At 35.2% G+C, this 16,336-nt stretch overlaps 1 protein-coding gene across 6 annotated transcripts in view; it reads left to right on the forward strand.

The window, feature by feature from the left end:
- CBLB (Cbl proto-oncogene B) overlaps positions 1–16,336 on the forward strand; it is a 220,875-nt gene that overhangs the window by 114,135 nt on the left and 90,404 nt on the right. For all 6 annotated transcript variants that reach the window (XM_033211395.1, XM_033211398.1, XM_033211394.1 and 3 more), the window contains 3 exons: positions 3,899–4,055; positions 9,679–9,800; positions 15,004–15,141. In XM_033211395.1, coding sequence (XP_033067286.1) covers positions 3,899–4,055; positions 9,679–9,800; positions 15,004–15,141 — 417 coding nt within the window. The remainder of the gene's footprint in view (positions 1–3,898; positions 4,056–9,678; positions 9,801–15,003; positions 15,142–16,336) is intronic.

The following is a 16,336-nucleotide window of genomic DNA, read 5'->3' on the forward strand; positions in this document are numbered from 1 at the left end:
AAACAACACTGCATTTCAAAGATTTGTGGATGGGCCTTTGGCTGCTGTATATTTTTTGGACATAATTTCCTTAGGTGAAATCCCTAGAAGTTGATGTTCTTAGTTATAACATATAGGCTTTTGAAGTTTGTTTCCAAATTGCCTTCTAGAAGTGCTATGTAAATTCTCATTCACACCAGTAGTATAGAAAATTCCTGTTTGCAAACACCCTAGCTTCTGTTGATATTCACCCTGTATTGTATGAAATGTTTTTTGTTTTTCCTATCAGTTGAAACTAAAACCCTTAACCTTTTATGAACTAGTGGTTTCATGAAAATGTTTTACCTTTTTTTAAAAAAAAATCATCCTCCTCACACTTTCTATTTTCCATTCCTCTTACCTTTTTCTTAAAATTGCAGGATTTTCAAATTAGAATATCTAATACACTTCTCCACATTTACACAGGAGAAAACCAGCCTGGAAGATTAAGTGATCTGTCAACTACTGACCAGCTGACACCTTTCCAGATTTATTTCCCTGCATCTGATTAATCCCATTTTCTTTGAAAGGATACCGTTTTTCCAGACTTTAAAGAAGATTACTATTGTTTTTTTGGTAGACAGGCTAGAACTCATTATCTAATAACAGGATTATAGCATAGTCTTATTTATCATGTTCTTATGTCTCGTGACATTATATGAACAGAACTATCACTTTAACAAAAAGTCATCAATAGATTTCTGTATAATAGATAAGTAGTAGTAAGCCATCAATGAATAGCAGTTCTTATTCTTATTTGAAATAAAAAGATCCTGAAATTATATTATTACTCATATAATTTTATGTATATTCTATTCTTTGTAGATTGACAGTTACTTATACTTTTTCACTGTATTTTAAAAGCAATTCAGCCTGCAACTTAAGTGGTTTATAATTGTAAGGGTCAAATAGAACATATTGAAAGATTTTTGGATTAGTGAAAACTGGGAGTTTAGTTGGCCCTTTTATTTCTCTCTCTCTCTCTCTCTCTTTCTCTCTCTTCTCTCTCTCTCTCTCTCTCCCCCCCTCCCCCCCCCAGGTCTCTGCCAGTGCCCTGAAATTTCTACATTTGTAAAACAATTTGCCATTAATATTTTCTCTCATATTAGAGATAATTGCTTCATCTCTAAAGGAAGAGGTAGTAGAAACCACCACTGTCTTTTTGCAGAAGTTTAAATAAAGGTGTGAAAATTCATGCTCTCTGGGTTCCCTTCCTCCTATACACCTCAAAAAGGAATGGTAGCCACTCAGTCTTAAGAAAGTTTAGAGCCTTAGTGCAACAGTTTAGAATAATCTAATTTTTGTTTGTTTTTAAATACTTTGTTGTTATACTCTATTTCTATTCTTCATTCTTGAAATCCGCTTCCCCCTACCTCTGTTCCCCACCCCCACCTCCTACACAATAATGGGTGTTTTGCTGAAGTGATCAAAGGAGGGATGTCTGTTGTGCAATCATTCATATATGAAAAGTTAACAAAATAATGCCCTGGCTTCCTAATCCCTATTACTACCACTAATTAAGATTCCAGTGAATGCCTCTTTGGATTTGAGGTTTATCACGAGTAATCTGACAAAGTTTCATTTATACAAGTACTGTGGAAATGTAACTTGTCCTTTTGTAAATTGTTATTATGAAGGGGTACATTAGACCAAAATTTTCTTAAGTTCATACATCTTGTATAACTGGCTCTGGGAAATCACTAGATCATCAAAAGAGTTATGAATTGAATTCACTGTACATACTAGATTAATTTTTATAGGAATAGATGTGGAAGGTGTCTATTTGGCCTTTTTAAAAAGAACTTTTTATATGTTATACACAAAATAAATATTTACAGTTTGACCACTTTATGTTGTATACTTTATATACGAAACAAAATGCTTTAACTTCTTCATACAAAAAATAAAATTTATACTGTTCTGAAGTCACAGGTTCTCTGATCATATTTTTTTACTCTGAGTATCATGTTCAATGTCCCTTTTTTGTTCTGAGTATTTGAAACTTTAATTTGGAAAAGAAAAATGTACTTCTTAGACATTAGTTTTATGGTAATTATAATGAAGCTGGACATAATTGCATATTTATACTTCATTGTAAATCAACAGCTCCCTAATATTCTTTAAAGTGTTCCTTGTTTTTCTAAAACAGCAGCATTTTGTTAACCTTAATCAGAGCCTGACGTGTGTTTCTTCTAAATGGCATCTGATGTGGTGTCTCTCCTCAGTTCTCTGTGGTTTCCTGTTTTTTTCATACATAGAGAAAAACTTTTTGAGGTATGAAGCCTCATATTTTTCTTTTAATGGTACCTCAAACCTAAACTCTCTTATAAATGATACAGCATCGTGTTGTCAGTCTGTCTCACCATTAATTTATGCCACTTCCCACAGACTGTTTCCCTAGAATCCCTCCAGCCCTTGCTGTGCGTCCATCACCCAGCTTGCGTGTCCTTATATACCCCACTCTAGATTCGTTAGCATTACAGGTTTTACTTCTAACCCTAAAGTGTGTTCTTCAAAGACAAACATGTTGTCTTTACTTCTATAATTGTATTTCCCCAACAGTGCCTTGTTTTAGCAATGAGTAGATATAGTAGGTTCTCTAAGTGTTGTCTCTAGAGCAGTAGCAGCAGCTGCAGGGAACGTCTTATAGCTCTCAATGTTCAGGCCCCACCCTAGTGCTACTGAAACATAGTATCTTGGGTTGATGATCAGGCTATGTTAACAAGCCTCAGATAATTTGGATGCATGCTGAAGTTTGACAACCACTGCTAGAGAAAATTATTGAATATCAAGTTGTACCTTTATGGTGATATCTCATTGAGAGGATTGTTACAGAATGGGGCCAGGCACAATTTAGTTATTCTGCCTGATTCTTGTATTTCAGAGATACTGGTAAAGAAAACCTAAGATTTAAATATTTGCTATCTTATAAGAGGATGCTATCTTATAAGAGGGTTGACTTTTATGCTATTCTGTTGTAAAAATTGTAGTTTAAATTTTAAAAACTGAATGATTTCTTTCTTCTGCCGAATTAGGAATAGGCATTATTCTGAAGCAGGAAGGTTAAGTAAGAAATGCATCCTGGGTGTCACTAATTTTCATGGTGGGAAAGAGGGTCGGTGAGTTGGAAACTGGTCAGATGGTGATAGGTTGAGAGACGTTTCCCTAGTTACCATTCTGTGCTCTTCTAAGTTTTTTGAATCATGTAACTGCGTTACATGTTAAAATTTTGTTGAATGATATGTAGTCAAAATAAAGTAATAAATAAATGTTGAATAAACTCCCATGATAAAACCATTGTGGTTGGTTTAAAAAATTAAGTTTTTCTTTTGTATTAATATGAAAAGTTAGATAACATGTGCTTTTCATCTCTGCAGAAAACATCAAGGTTGTGGCAGAAATATCTTGATGGCTTTCCATCTTTGTCTTCTTGAATTGGCTAATACATATTACTCATTTGTGTAATGAATAAAGGATTTATATTATATGGATCCATCATCTTATGACTGTTTTTAGAAAATGAGAATTAAATCTTGATTCATTATTAAATAACCTTGTATACACATATGAAGAGGTCATGACACATAAGACTTTGACCTAATACCTTTTTTTCAGATATGTTTCAATAGCTATCTTGATACCCTAGGACTGTTTGAGAGAAAATTAATTTAAATTTTTGTCTTATTCTTAGCAAATGCAAAATAATTGAGTTAAACAGAACCCACATTTGTTCTGAAATATGAACAGTATTCTCAAATATTTGTCTGGTAGTACAAATACAATTATATTAATTTTATTATTGAATTTTGCTGCTTCAAAGGGAGGTATTTCTTAAATGACACTTGATTCAATTATTTCCCTTTTTTTCCACCTTGCACAGAACTATCGTACCATGGAAAGTATTCAGACAGTGCCTTCATGAGGTCCACCAAATTAGCTCTGGCCTGGAAGCAATGGCTCTAAAATCAACAATTGATTTAACTTGCAATGATTACATTTCAGTTTTTGAATTTGATATTTTTACCAGGCTGTTTCAGGTAAGTTTATACTTGCTTAGTCTATCCATTCCCTTCCTCTCTCCCTTTCTTTTCTCTCTGTTTCTCTCTCTCTCGTACACATATAAACAAACATATGGAAAATAGTGTCATTACTATTAATCTGTAGTTTTATTGGTATGTTTGGTCATTGCTAAAAGTTTAGAGTGAGCCATTTGGCTTAAGTTTGGAGTATCAGATGCTGTGAGCCTGGTGGCTGCTTGTCAGCTTTGAGAGGATCCATCCAAAAGAGCTTTGTTTTAAACTCTCTACTTAGTTTCTCACTTTATTTTGTTGATCTTTTAGCACAATGATGGATAGAATGCAACAACTGCAGGTGGGCATTTTCCAGCTAGATCTAAAATCTTTCCCTTTGCCTTCTGTGTTTATTAGGTCAAAAGGGAAATAGTAAACTTAGAAATATCAGACTGTTCTGTATAGAACAGAACTGGTGTCCTGTACTTATTTTATAAATTGCTTTGCACATTCAACCATGTGTAACGAACATTTTTCAGTGTCAATAAATATTCCTCATAAGTTCCTACGTCATACTCATTCAAAATAGTATGTCAGTATTCACAAAGCTCCCTTTTGAAAAATTTAGATTTTTACCTGCATTTTCTCTAATGTAAACAACTTTAAGATGAACATTTTTGTTATGCTTATTGTTTTTCCTTTTAAATTATCCCCCATAATTGTTTTCACGTAGCAAATTAGAAGAAGGTAGCATTATGTGGATACTATCATTGTCTTCTTTTGCATGCCTTAATGGAATTACCTTAAACATGAAGACTTGAAATTTGTGTTTTGAGGCCGGGTGCGGTGGCTCAAGCCTGTAATCCCAGCACTTTGGGAGGCTGAGACGGGCGGATCACGAGGTCAGGAGATCAAGACCATCCTGGCTAACATGGCGAAACCCCGTCTCTACTAAAAAATACAAAAAACTAGCCGGGCGAGGTGGCGGGCGCCTGTAGTCCCAGCTAATGTAGTCCCAGCTGCCCGGGAGGCTGAGGCAGGAGAATGGCGTAAACCCGGGAGGCGGAGCTTTGAGTTTGACTCTGCCACTAAAATGTGTATCATCTATGGGATTCAGTTCAAGTAGTCACAAAATAAAAATTTTCTGCTTAACATTTTTATGATTTAGTACCATAAATTATATAGTAAATGAGATAAGTTGATCAGAGTGGGCTTACTTATATTCTGATACAATTTTTTATCATTTTAATCTGAAGTAACATTTATTCTCTTTGAAACATGCTTTCAACAAATATTAGAGTATAATGTTGGTTTCATGTTTTTCATGTTACATAAACTTTACTTCTCTGATCTATAATTCTGCTTGGCACTAGCTAGCAAGGATTGGGTGACTGGTTTATGTAATAAAAACCACATTGCACAGGATTAGCTTTTAATTTATGAAGGAACTCATTAATAGAAGAGAGATTAACTCCTGTCTACAATACATATAGGATGTAAAACCATGTCTCTACTAAAAATGCAAAAAATTAGCTGGACGTGGTGGTGGTGGGCGCCTGTAGTCCCAGCTACTCGGGAGGCTGAAACAGGAGAATGGCATGAACCCAGGAGGCGGAGCTTGCAGTGAGCTGAGATCAAGCCACTGCATTCCAGCCTGGGCGACAGAGCGGGACTCCGTCTCAAAAAAAAAAACAAGATATATTTCACTGTATTACAATTTCAGAATCATAATTCTACCTTGTATATAGAGTAAACAATTAGATAAATCACTGATGAAAGTGTGCTTTTGCTTATTTTAAATTTTTAAATTCATGATTATTCCCTTGGTGTATATATTATAGTTTGACAGTTTATGTTTTTCAGAGATTTTAAGATCTATTTAAAAAAAAATGTTATCTGATATTGGTCATTTTATAATGGAACCTCTCCTTTCTTTAAAGGTTTCTGATAATTTTACAGAATATCTTATTTATTTAACATGATACAAAGACATTCTAAATAGTAGGAGCTTTGCTTCTTCACCTTGTCAAGGAAGAGAGTAAAAGTAATCTTCCTACATTAAACCTAACTGCTCATTCTAGGAAGTGAGTATATTTTTGTGGTGAGCCTGGATGACTTTTTACTGTGGGTATTAAATGCTAGAATTCCCTGGCGTTATATATTGAAAGTATGAGGGCAACTTAATGTTGGTTAAACACTTACCTAAACTGCTATTTAATATGTGGACATATTTCCTTATAAGGTGTTTTACTTTAAAATAGCACAAGTCAGCCTTAATACTCTAAGGAATATATATCTTATTTACTTCCACTGGGATGGGAAAAGAAAGGGCTATTTTTAAGTCAAGCTACTGTGAAAAGTTTTAGATCGTAAAATGAAAATCTTACCTGGGCCAGGGAATTCCTAATCATTTTAAAAATGTGATTACAGAAGGAGCTGAAAAAATCTTGTTTAGCCCCTGTGTATTTCTGAGATTCATCATTCTGTTTATTTCTATACTCCAGTCAAATGCTTTGAATATAATCATATGTGTGCCCTAAAATATGATAAAATTGGTTCTGTGTATAGAGAAGTAGATGGTTTAACTTTTGCTGATCTTTTTATACAACTTTAAAAATTAAGTGATTTTCTTAAATGTATTAAATCCTTACATTTATATATTACGTATGAACATATGTTTTGCTAATACTGTGTGACTGCAGAAGCATACATTCAGTTATAGCCATGATATTAGTAGTTAATTGGCAGTGACTTCTTCTGACTGCAAATTATTGGGAGTGGGGTATTTAGCAGAATGGGAACTGAAGGTGAACAAGGTACACTTTTAGAATTTGGGGTCTGAAGTAGAGAAACTAGCAGAAGGTTTTGAAGAAGGAGCCAGCGGGGGGCAGGAGATGAAGTTGAGAATTGCGGAGGGAATGAAGGAAGTAAAAATGTTTGCTTCCTCTTGGCTTTCATTCTTATATGCAGGCAGAACCTGAAAAAATACTTGGGAGTCACTGGAGGGATCTTACTGTGGTCACCTTCCTCATTTCCTCTTCTTCCTTCTTTCCTTTCTTTATCCTCCTCTTTTCTCTCAGAGTCACTTAGAGATGCTGGAATCGGCACATGCTACTGCCCTGGAAAGGAATTATAGGGATTTTGCTTCTCTCTTCCTTCTCCCTTGGGCTGCGGTTCTCCTTTCCTCTATATCCCCACTATTAGAAAAAATGGAATCACTGAGACATGGGGCACTAAATTTGGGGGTAGCAGGATAAGGATGGAGTGTTTTAGTAGAATATCCTAGTGACCGTGGAATATGTAGCATCAATGGAATAGTGAGGAAAATCAAAGAAGAGGAAAGTCCTCAGTTGTAGCAAAGAATTAAAGAGAGTGTCTAGGCAGACCAACGGAGGACCCTCTTCCAACTTAAGCTGTAAGACAGTAACTGGCTCTTTTTGAAAATAGTAGCATTTGGGAGAATAGAGGGACTTGTCTCCTTTATTCACTTCATTAATTTCTATCATCATTTAAAAATATCTAGATAATTTTATGTTCTTATATACGAAAAAATTTCTTTAATCCTAAAAGCAAAATAAAAAATATATATATATACCCTCCAAAGCACTTTGTTTTGCCTTTTTTAAGCCAGTAGTCATCGAAATACTTTAAAAATAAAAAGCACGTAAGTACTACATGTTTCTGTTTTGAGTGGGCTGCATACAAGAAAAACAATACACAGACTCATTCTATTACATAAATATTTTTGCAATTAGAAGCTGGCCCTCTGGATTATGTACTAAGAAATGGTTGCTAAATCCTGTAGCAGTTGGCTCAAAACACCAATTTAATTTTTTTACTTGTATTTTGATCTATGCATTGGTGCTCTATAAAGTTCAGCATTTTTTTCCAATCACTCTTCCACTGATTTGTGTGGACTTTAATGGAAGTGACCCAAATATTTGTTTGATATTTCTTTCATCCTTGTCCTTTATAGATGGGTAAAACAAAACAAAAACTAAGGTCTAGAATAACAGTTATTGCTCAGTTTTTAAAAATACATACTGACATTTTCTAGGTAATGTTTAATGCAATTTTTTAGTCATGCATTAGGAAGAAAATTAAAAACATGCATTTTTTTTCAGCCTCTCATATTATTATTCTCTAGAGCGCCTTTCTTGCCTAATTAGGTATTTTCGTTTGATGGGGAAATACCCCGAAGATTTTTCTTGTTATGTTGAAAAAGGCTAAAAAACTTTATTATTACTAAATCATTCTTTGTTATCCTCATCTCAAGGGTTATAATCCTTGAAGAATTCTGACTTGTAAATTTATAACTTGCTTAACAATAATGAGGAACAAGTCTCAAAGCAAACAAAAGCAGGAACTTTCTACCAGTAATCATGTCTAGAATAACTGTTTTAACAGCTTTAACATGGCAACGTAAACATACTTTTTTTTTTCCTTTATGTAGAAGATTTAATAATCTGGCACATCAGATAGAGTATGCTGCCAGTTCCTTGGAATAAATGTAGCTTCAGCCTTAAAAAAATTACAGAGATGATTCATCCACACCCTTGAGTAAAGTTGTCTATCACTGACTGCCTTTTTTCTCTTGCCCTGGTAGCTGGACAGACAACCAGTCAGATTAAAGAGAGAATGATGCAATGGTACAAACCAGATACTTATGCGAAAGGTTTTGTTTTCATGTAACTCACTTTTAAGCCCTAAACCTTTCCTAAGTTTATAGTTATGTAAAGTTAAGCCAGATGTGTCTACAGTAGTGTTAACACTAGCCTTTTACACAAGTCACTAGAGGATCTGTTCAATGACATTGATCCCTGGCTGATTACTGTTATCTGACGCTGCAGTGGTCCTGGCATCCCATGGGCGAGCAAGACAGGCATGTTCCTTGTCCTTATGTAGCTTATGGGTAATGTGTAACCTTTGCCAAGTCATGTAAGTTCTATGATTTGGTTTCTTACTCTGTAAAATGAAGCAGTTGTTAACGAAACAGACATACAGGGAGGTGAGGAATATGGCAAGAGGTAACAGTTTTAAATACACTGGTCAGAGAAGGCTTGATAGAGGAAGTGACATTTGGAGACAGAAATGAGATGGATATTTGGGGGAAGAAAATTCAAGTAAAGGCATCGGCAAATACAAAGACTCTAAGAGGAAAGAGGGCTTTTGTGTTCAAGACAATAGCAGGCTGGAGAAGATGCAGAAAGTGGGAGAGTTATAGCAGATGGAGACAAAAAAGGGAACTGCTGGGGATCAAACCCTGTAAAGTCTTTCTAAGCGATATATGAGGACTTTGGCTTTTATTCAAAGTTAGAAGGCTTTGAACAAAAGAATTATTTCATTTATGTTTTAAAATGGTCACAAGTTCTGTAGTGAGAATAGACTGTGTAGAGAAGAGATTTTGTGGTTTTCTTTTTTGTTCTCTGTATTCTCTTCCTGAAAAATCTGTTTTCTGCCTAATCATATTTCTCTAAAGAACAATAGACTTGAATGTCTGCTGGTAGGTAACAAAAGTTGACCTAAACCACATAAGGTCAGATTAACTTAAAATACCCAAGATAATGTTAAGTGTATTAAATGATGGTTCAATATGTAATCAATGTTTGATATTCTCTAGATAATCTCTTTTAATTTATTTATTTTTTAGCCTTGGGGCTCTATTTTGCGGAATTGGAATTTCTTAGCTGTGACACATCCAGGTTACATGGCATTTCTCACGTATGATGAAGTTAAAGCGCGACTACAGAAATACAGCACCAAACCTGGAAGGTAAGACTTTTTAGCAGTAATATTATGTGATATATCCAAAGATGAAAATTCTCTATGGTTTGTTCTTAGTCAGCAACACTCACTGATGGCATGCTTGGGAGGGGGCTAGAACAGCTAAAAGACCAAAATGGTGCTTCTTAATCTAATCCTTTAAATTGATAAATTGTGCTTACTCTGAAACTTGGTATTCATAAAGTGAAAGGGGATGTGGTCTCCTTTCTGTTTTCTTGATATCTGTGTTTATGTGCAAAATTGTATGTACATATTTGAATACTTGAATACTGTACTAAAGAACAAATAAATAGAACAGTCTTATGTTCGTTACTTTGGGGTATTTTTAAGACATTCATTTAAGTTCTCTGATAAATACAAGTACATATACATGCACCTGAACACATAAATATAAATGTAAGTTTATGAACAAATAAATGTATGTACATAGCATATATAGACCTATTGTTATCATCAAAACCAATTTCGTGTCCTTGAAAACTTTTTTCATAATGCCTTATGTTTTATTGTAGCCTCAGAATTTATATTTTATTTTCCAAATGATGAAACTAAATGAGCCTTGGAGAGGTCGGTCAGCCCCTGTGGCTTTGGCCAAGAAATTACACCTTATTAATGGCAAATCTGGGTCCAGAAAACCTGTCTCTTCCATGGTTCAGTGCATTTCCCCATGTATTTCATCTAAAAATTCATTAGGCACATAGTAGGCATTTGTGCTATGGCAGACAGTATGCTGAGTACAGCAATAGGGATATTAGAGACCTGCTTGTCAGAGTCCTCACATTTCAGATGCTATTCCAGTATTCATTAGTGCACTGATATTCATATAGAGAACATTTCATTTTAGGGATGAATTTGGTGGTGGTTTTTAAGTGTACCTTTTTTTTTCTAGTATCATTTTTATTTGATTTGTGGTGTATATAATGTTTGTACTTCAAAACATTTTTGTTTTGTTTTGCTTTGTTTTTGAGATGGAGTCTTGCTCTGTCGCCAGGCTGGAGTGCAATGGCGCGATCTCCGTTCACTGCAACCTTCGACTCCCTGGTTCGAGTGATTCTTCTGCCTCAGCCTCCCAAGTAGCTGGGATTACAGGCATGTGCCATCATGCCCAGCTAATTCGTATTTTTAGTAGAGACGAGGTTTCACCATGTTGTCCAGGATGGTCTTGATCTCCTGACCTCGTGATCTGCCCGCCTCGGTCTCCCAAAGTGCTGGGATTACAGGTGTGAGCCACCACGCCCGGCCAAAACAGTTTTTTTTTTAGTACAAGCCAATAGTGCTGATTTTTTGTTCTCTGTCATAATGAAACTTTCCATGTTTTTGTCTTTTTAAAAATTTATATAGTATATTTGAAAAAGAAGCTAGTGAGTCCAAAAACAGTTTGGCTTTCACAGAAATCTTCTATTTAGACTAAGGAGAGTTAGTTCTCATTGTGACCACGAGAGCAGATCAGTTATTTTGCATGTTGACGGTGTTTTAGATAAATGATTTTGTTTCATTCAACAATCTCTCATGACCAGATTTTTCCATAATTTTTACTCTCTTGAATGACGTCATACGAAGTATCTTTATTGCTCTTGGAGTATGAGTTGAAAAATGTGTTGTGGTTGGAATTATGCAATCATACAAACTTAACGTGTGAGTTATTTGATAAATTATCTTGTCCAATCATAGAAATAATGAGGAAACTGAGGCCTTTATTTTTGGTTTTGTTTACTTGTTCAATATAATGGAGAACATGAATTACAATGTTGAGAACAACAGCCAGGTCTCATTACTATTTGGAAAAGTTCTCTTAATAAAAAACTACTGCCCTCTGCTAAGAATATTTATCATAAGACCCACCAGTAAACTTATCTTCAAATGCATACAATATATACCTTTTATACAGCTTTTTTTGTGTATCAATCATACATTAAAAAACTAGAATAGTGTCCTCTGAAAAAAACTCTTTGTTTCCCTCCTAACTTGCCATGTAATGATGTTTTCTATTAAATTTTAGGTAGCTAATGATGAAATAAATAATATATAACAAATTATAATGTGTACAGTATGATGTGGGTACTACAGATGTGTTTAGGAAAACACCCTTAATTAATAAAAAAAAATTGTAACAAATCTTTGCTTTGGAGAATATCTGTGTTTAACTTTTTTTTTTTTTAAATCTTGGAAAGTATTTCATGTCTTTGACTTCATAGTATAGAAAACAATTGGATTTACTTCAGGGACATTTTGGCTCCTTAGGTTGTGCTTTATTATTAGGGATCCATCTGACAAAATATGAATTACGGGGTGAAGGTAGTAACATTTGGGAATCTAAGTGAAATATTCATTAGGTGGCTTTTTAGGTGATAAGAGTGGCGTTGAAACCTAAACCACCTTGTCAACATGAAAGATACCTCAGTTATATGTGTGTACGTGTGTGTGTGTGTATTTTTTTTTTTTTTTTTTGAGACAGTCTCACTGTGTTCACCCAGGCAGGAGTGCAGTGGTACCATCTTGGCTCACTGTAAGCTCCACCTCCTGGATTCAAATGATTCTCATGCCTCAACCTCCTGAGCAGCTGGGCCTACAGGCATGTATCATCATGCCTTGCCAATTTTTTTTTTTTTGTATTTTTAGTGGAGATGGGATTTTACCATGTTGGCCATGCTGGTCTCAAACTCCTGGTGTCAAATAATCCACCTGGCTCAGCCTCCCAATATGCTGAGGTTACAGGTGTGAGCCACCACACCTAGCCCTAATTTGATTAAATTAAGCATGCTGTTTAAGAGAGCAGGGTGCTAAAAATAAGCCAAAAATTCACTTGAGGTTGGGAAAGGGTAGCCACAAGCCAAAGGGTCAGCAGCAAATTAAATAGGATAGGAAAAAGGTGCATGAGAGGAAGGAATTGTTCTAAAATGCCCTTGGCTCTTACCAGATTGCTGGTATTACTATCTCTTATATACACGAATTGCTTGAACCTTCTGTGTAATAATGAGTTTTAGAAACACCATCCCAAAACAATGTTTAGAGCAATAGGAAAAGGACATGAATTAAAAATCTGAGCAATTTCACAAGTATATATTTCAGTATCTACTAGATTCTTAGTATATGAATAAATTTGGAATTACATTTAAAATTACTAGCAATGCAGATTTGTAATTATTTTCTTCATGTTAATATACTCTATAAATTTTGCTGAGATTCATAGTACACAGATTTTTAAGATTCTAACTTTTGACTTAATTTGAAGGAATTTTATATTAATTTTTTATGTAACAGTTTAATAATGTCCTTCTGAATTATAATTTATAGTGACTTTCTGTTATTTTTAGCACTTCTCATAATATCATAGCCGTAAGTCTCAGTGGCATTATTTTACCTGATTTTGATTAAGAATGCCAATAATTGACAGATTGATCTCCTATTTTCAGTTTGTCTAGGGATATATGTTTTTAGACTTTTTTGAAAAGTTATTTCCAAAGATTCTATCACCAATATAATTTTTTTGATATTTAAGAATCACTTCTTTTTTTAAAATTCTAGTTTGTCAAAAGATGAAATTACACTCTACTACTAAATATACAAGTTAATTAAACCCAGTGACTGCAGCCATTATGTATGTTAAAGTATATCTTTAAAGTTACATTTATAGTACTTGGTCTATCAATAACTAAAGTATATTTTGAGATACTTGTGTCTGCCACATACATACAGCAGCTAGAGTATTAAAATACAGCCAACAGATTTAAATTGGCTTGTTTTTGATCTGCTTAATGGGGTAATAAAATCCAGAAGGGTATCCTGATAGAAAGATTAAATGCAGTACACTCAAATAAAGAGAAATGATCTAAAATGAAGTAAGTATATAGATAGCTAAATTAATACATAAATGATAATGATGGATTTAAATCCAAGTTGCTGTCTCCTTTTGTTGGATATTTTAAGGGATTTGATTTGATTTATATTTTTGAACTATCTTAACTTCCCATTGTAAGATACTGAATTTGACATGGTTAGATGGCAGCCATGAAATTACCTAGTTTGCACTTTTGAACCTTAGGGATGAATGGCTGGAATACCTGAAAGAAAAGTTACTATTTTTTAAAAAGCTGGCCGGGCGCGGTGGCTGATGCCTGTAATGCCAACACTTTGAGATGCTGAGGCCGGTGGGTCACGAGGTCAGGAGATCGAGGCCATCCTAACAGGTGAAACGCCCTCTCTATTAAAAATACAAAAAATTGGCCGGGTGTGTTGGCTCACGCCTGTAATCCCAGCACTTTGGGAGGCCGAGGTGGGCAGATCACGAGGTCAGGAAATCGAGACCATCCTAGCTAACACAGTAAAACCCCGTCTCTACTAAAACTACAAAAAAATTAGCCGGGCATGGTGGCGGGCGCCTGTAGTCCCAGCTTTTTGGGAGGCTGAGGCAGGAGAATGGCGCGAACCCGGGAGGCGGAGCTTGCAGTGAGGGAGATCGCTCCACTGCACTCCAGCCTGGGCGACAGAGCAAGACTCTGTCTGAAAAACAAAACAAACAACAACAACCACAACAAAAATACAAAAAATTAGCTGGGCGTCATGGCACGCGCCGGTGGTCCCAGCTACTCGGGAGGCTAAGGCAGGATAATCGCTTGAACCCTGGAGGCAGAGGTTGCAGTGAGCCGAGATCGCACCCTTTCACTCCAGCCTGGGCGACAGAGACACCGTCTCAAAAAACAAACAAACAAACAAACAAAAAAACTAATTTAATGTCTACATTACAAAGGAATATATCGAGTTCTACAGTAGAAACTGGCTTAGTTTTTTTCTGAGGTAAGCAAATTGAATTTAAATTTTTACTTATTTATTTTGTTTTTACATTCCAGGAGTGATTTGTTTTGTAGCTCTTCCATGCCATCAACACTTCCATACACAGCACCCTGATGATGGTAAAAAAAAAAAATCCCTAGATAGTTTACAATCTTGTTTATTTTCTTATATATGTATCTGGAAGTATTTAAATAAAAAGTAATGATCAGTGTTTCTCTTCTAAATTGCTAAATGGAGAAGTACAATGTTGTTAAAAATAAGTTGGAAGATAGAATATGAGGAGTATTCAGGAATTCTAAATGATTCTGTTTATTCTTTTGCTTGAAAGAACCCTAACAAATTGTTTAGTATTGATTTACATTCTGAATCAAATTAAACATAATTTTCTTATGTTTTGCAGCTATATTTTCCGGTTAAGTTGCACTCGTTTGGGACAGTGGGCCATTGGCTATGTGACCGGGGATGGGAATATCTTACAAACCATACCTCATAACAAGCCCTTATTTCAAGCCCTGATCGATGGCAGCAGGGAAGGATTGTAAGTATGAGAAATGGGAGTTGGAGTGCTTATGATTCATGAATTTGAAAAATAAAGATTGCTTTGTGCTGGAGAAAATTCATAGCGAGGCTGCTTTTTAATTTTAAGACTGAGAAATAATGGATGTTCTTTAGTTTGTTGTTCATCTCTTTATATAGTCATTTTAAGGTAACCTAATTATTTGAAACTATGTTACAGCAAATACATTTCAACTTCAAATTACATGAATTTTTATCTTTCATATGATAAAAAGTTGGGACTTAAAGGTAGTTTTAAAATGGATGTAAAACTGTTTATATTTTAAATTATTTAGAATAATTCACTTCTTTTTCCTCATATAACCCTTAGATTACTAGTTTCACTTTTTTTTTCTTTTTTTGAAACAGAGTCTCACTCTGTTGCCAGGCTGGAGTGCAGTGGTACAATCTCAGCTCACTGCAGTCTGGGTTCAAGGGATTCCCCTGCCTCAGCCTCCCAAGTAGCTGGGACTACAGGCATGCGCCACCACGCCCGGCTAATTTTTTGTATTTTAGTAGAGACAGGGTTTCACCATGTTGGCCGGGATGGTCTCGATCTCCTGATCTCATGGTCCGCCTGCCTCAGCCTCCCAAAGTGCTGGAATTATAGGCATGAGCCACCGTGCCCGGCCAGTTTCACTTTTTAAAGTTTGATTGTTAGTGCCAGACTTTCTTTTCTCTTTCTTATCTGTTTCTCCCTCCACCCCTTCCTTTTCTTTTCTCTCGTAGATCTTTCCTTTATTCACACTAATAATAACTCCATATTCTAGGACTATATGTTAATAGCTAAGTTTAGTTTATCTCAGGCTATATTCCTTTTTAAAATTTAAAAATAAATAAGTTCCCCTTTGTTTTTTAAATTAATGAATTCTCCCCACTCCCTCCACACACAAAGTATGGACAATCTGTTGGGTCCCTTAATATTAAATATGTCTGGTTTTTCTTTGCTTTATTCACATGTCATTCCCTTTGTCCTCTCCTTGTATTCTCAGTGCACTTGATCATGCTGCTTTTTCTTCCCGTCTGCCTTGGTGGGTAACTTAGAGATGCTCATGATCAAACTCGCTCAGTATGAATTCTGATAGAAACCTAGCAGAAGAAAGTCCACCAGAGTTAACAAAGAGCAAATGATTTGAGTTTTGCCTTTTTCAAAGTAATTGCAAAAAAGAAAGAAAGAA

This window comes from Trachypithecus francoisi, unplaced genomic scaffold, assembly GCF_009764315.1.
Source record: "Trachypithecus francoisi isolate TF-2019V2 unplaced genomic scaffold, Tfra_2.0 Lachesis_group0, whole genome shotgun sequence".
NCBI lineage: Eukaryota > Metazoa > Chordata > Mammalia > Primates > Cercopithecidae > Trachypithecus > Trachypithecus francoisi.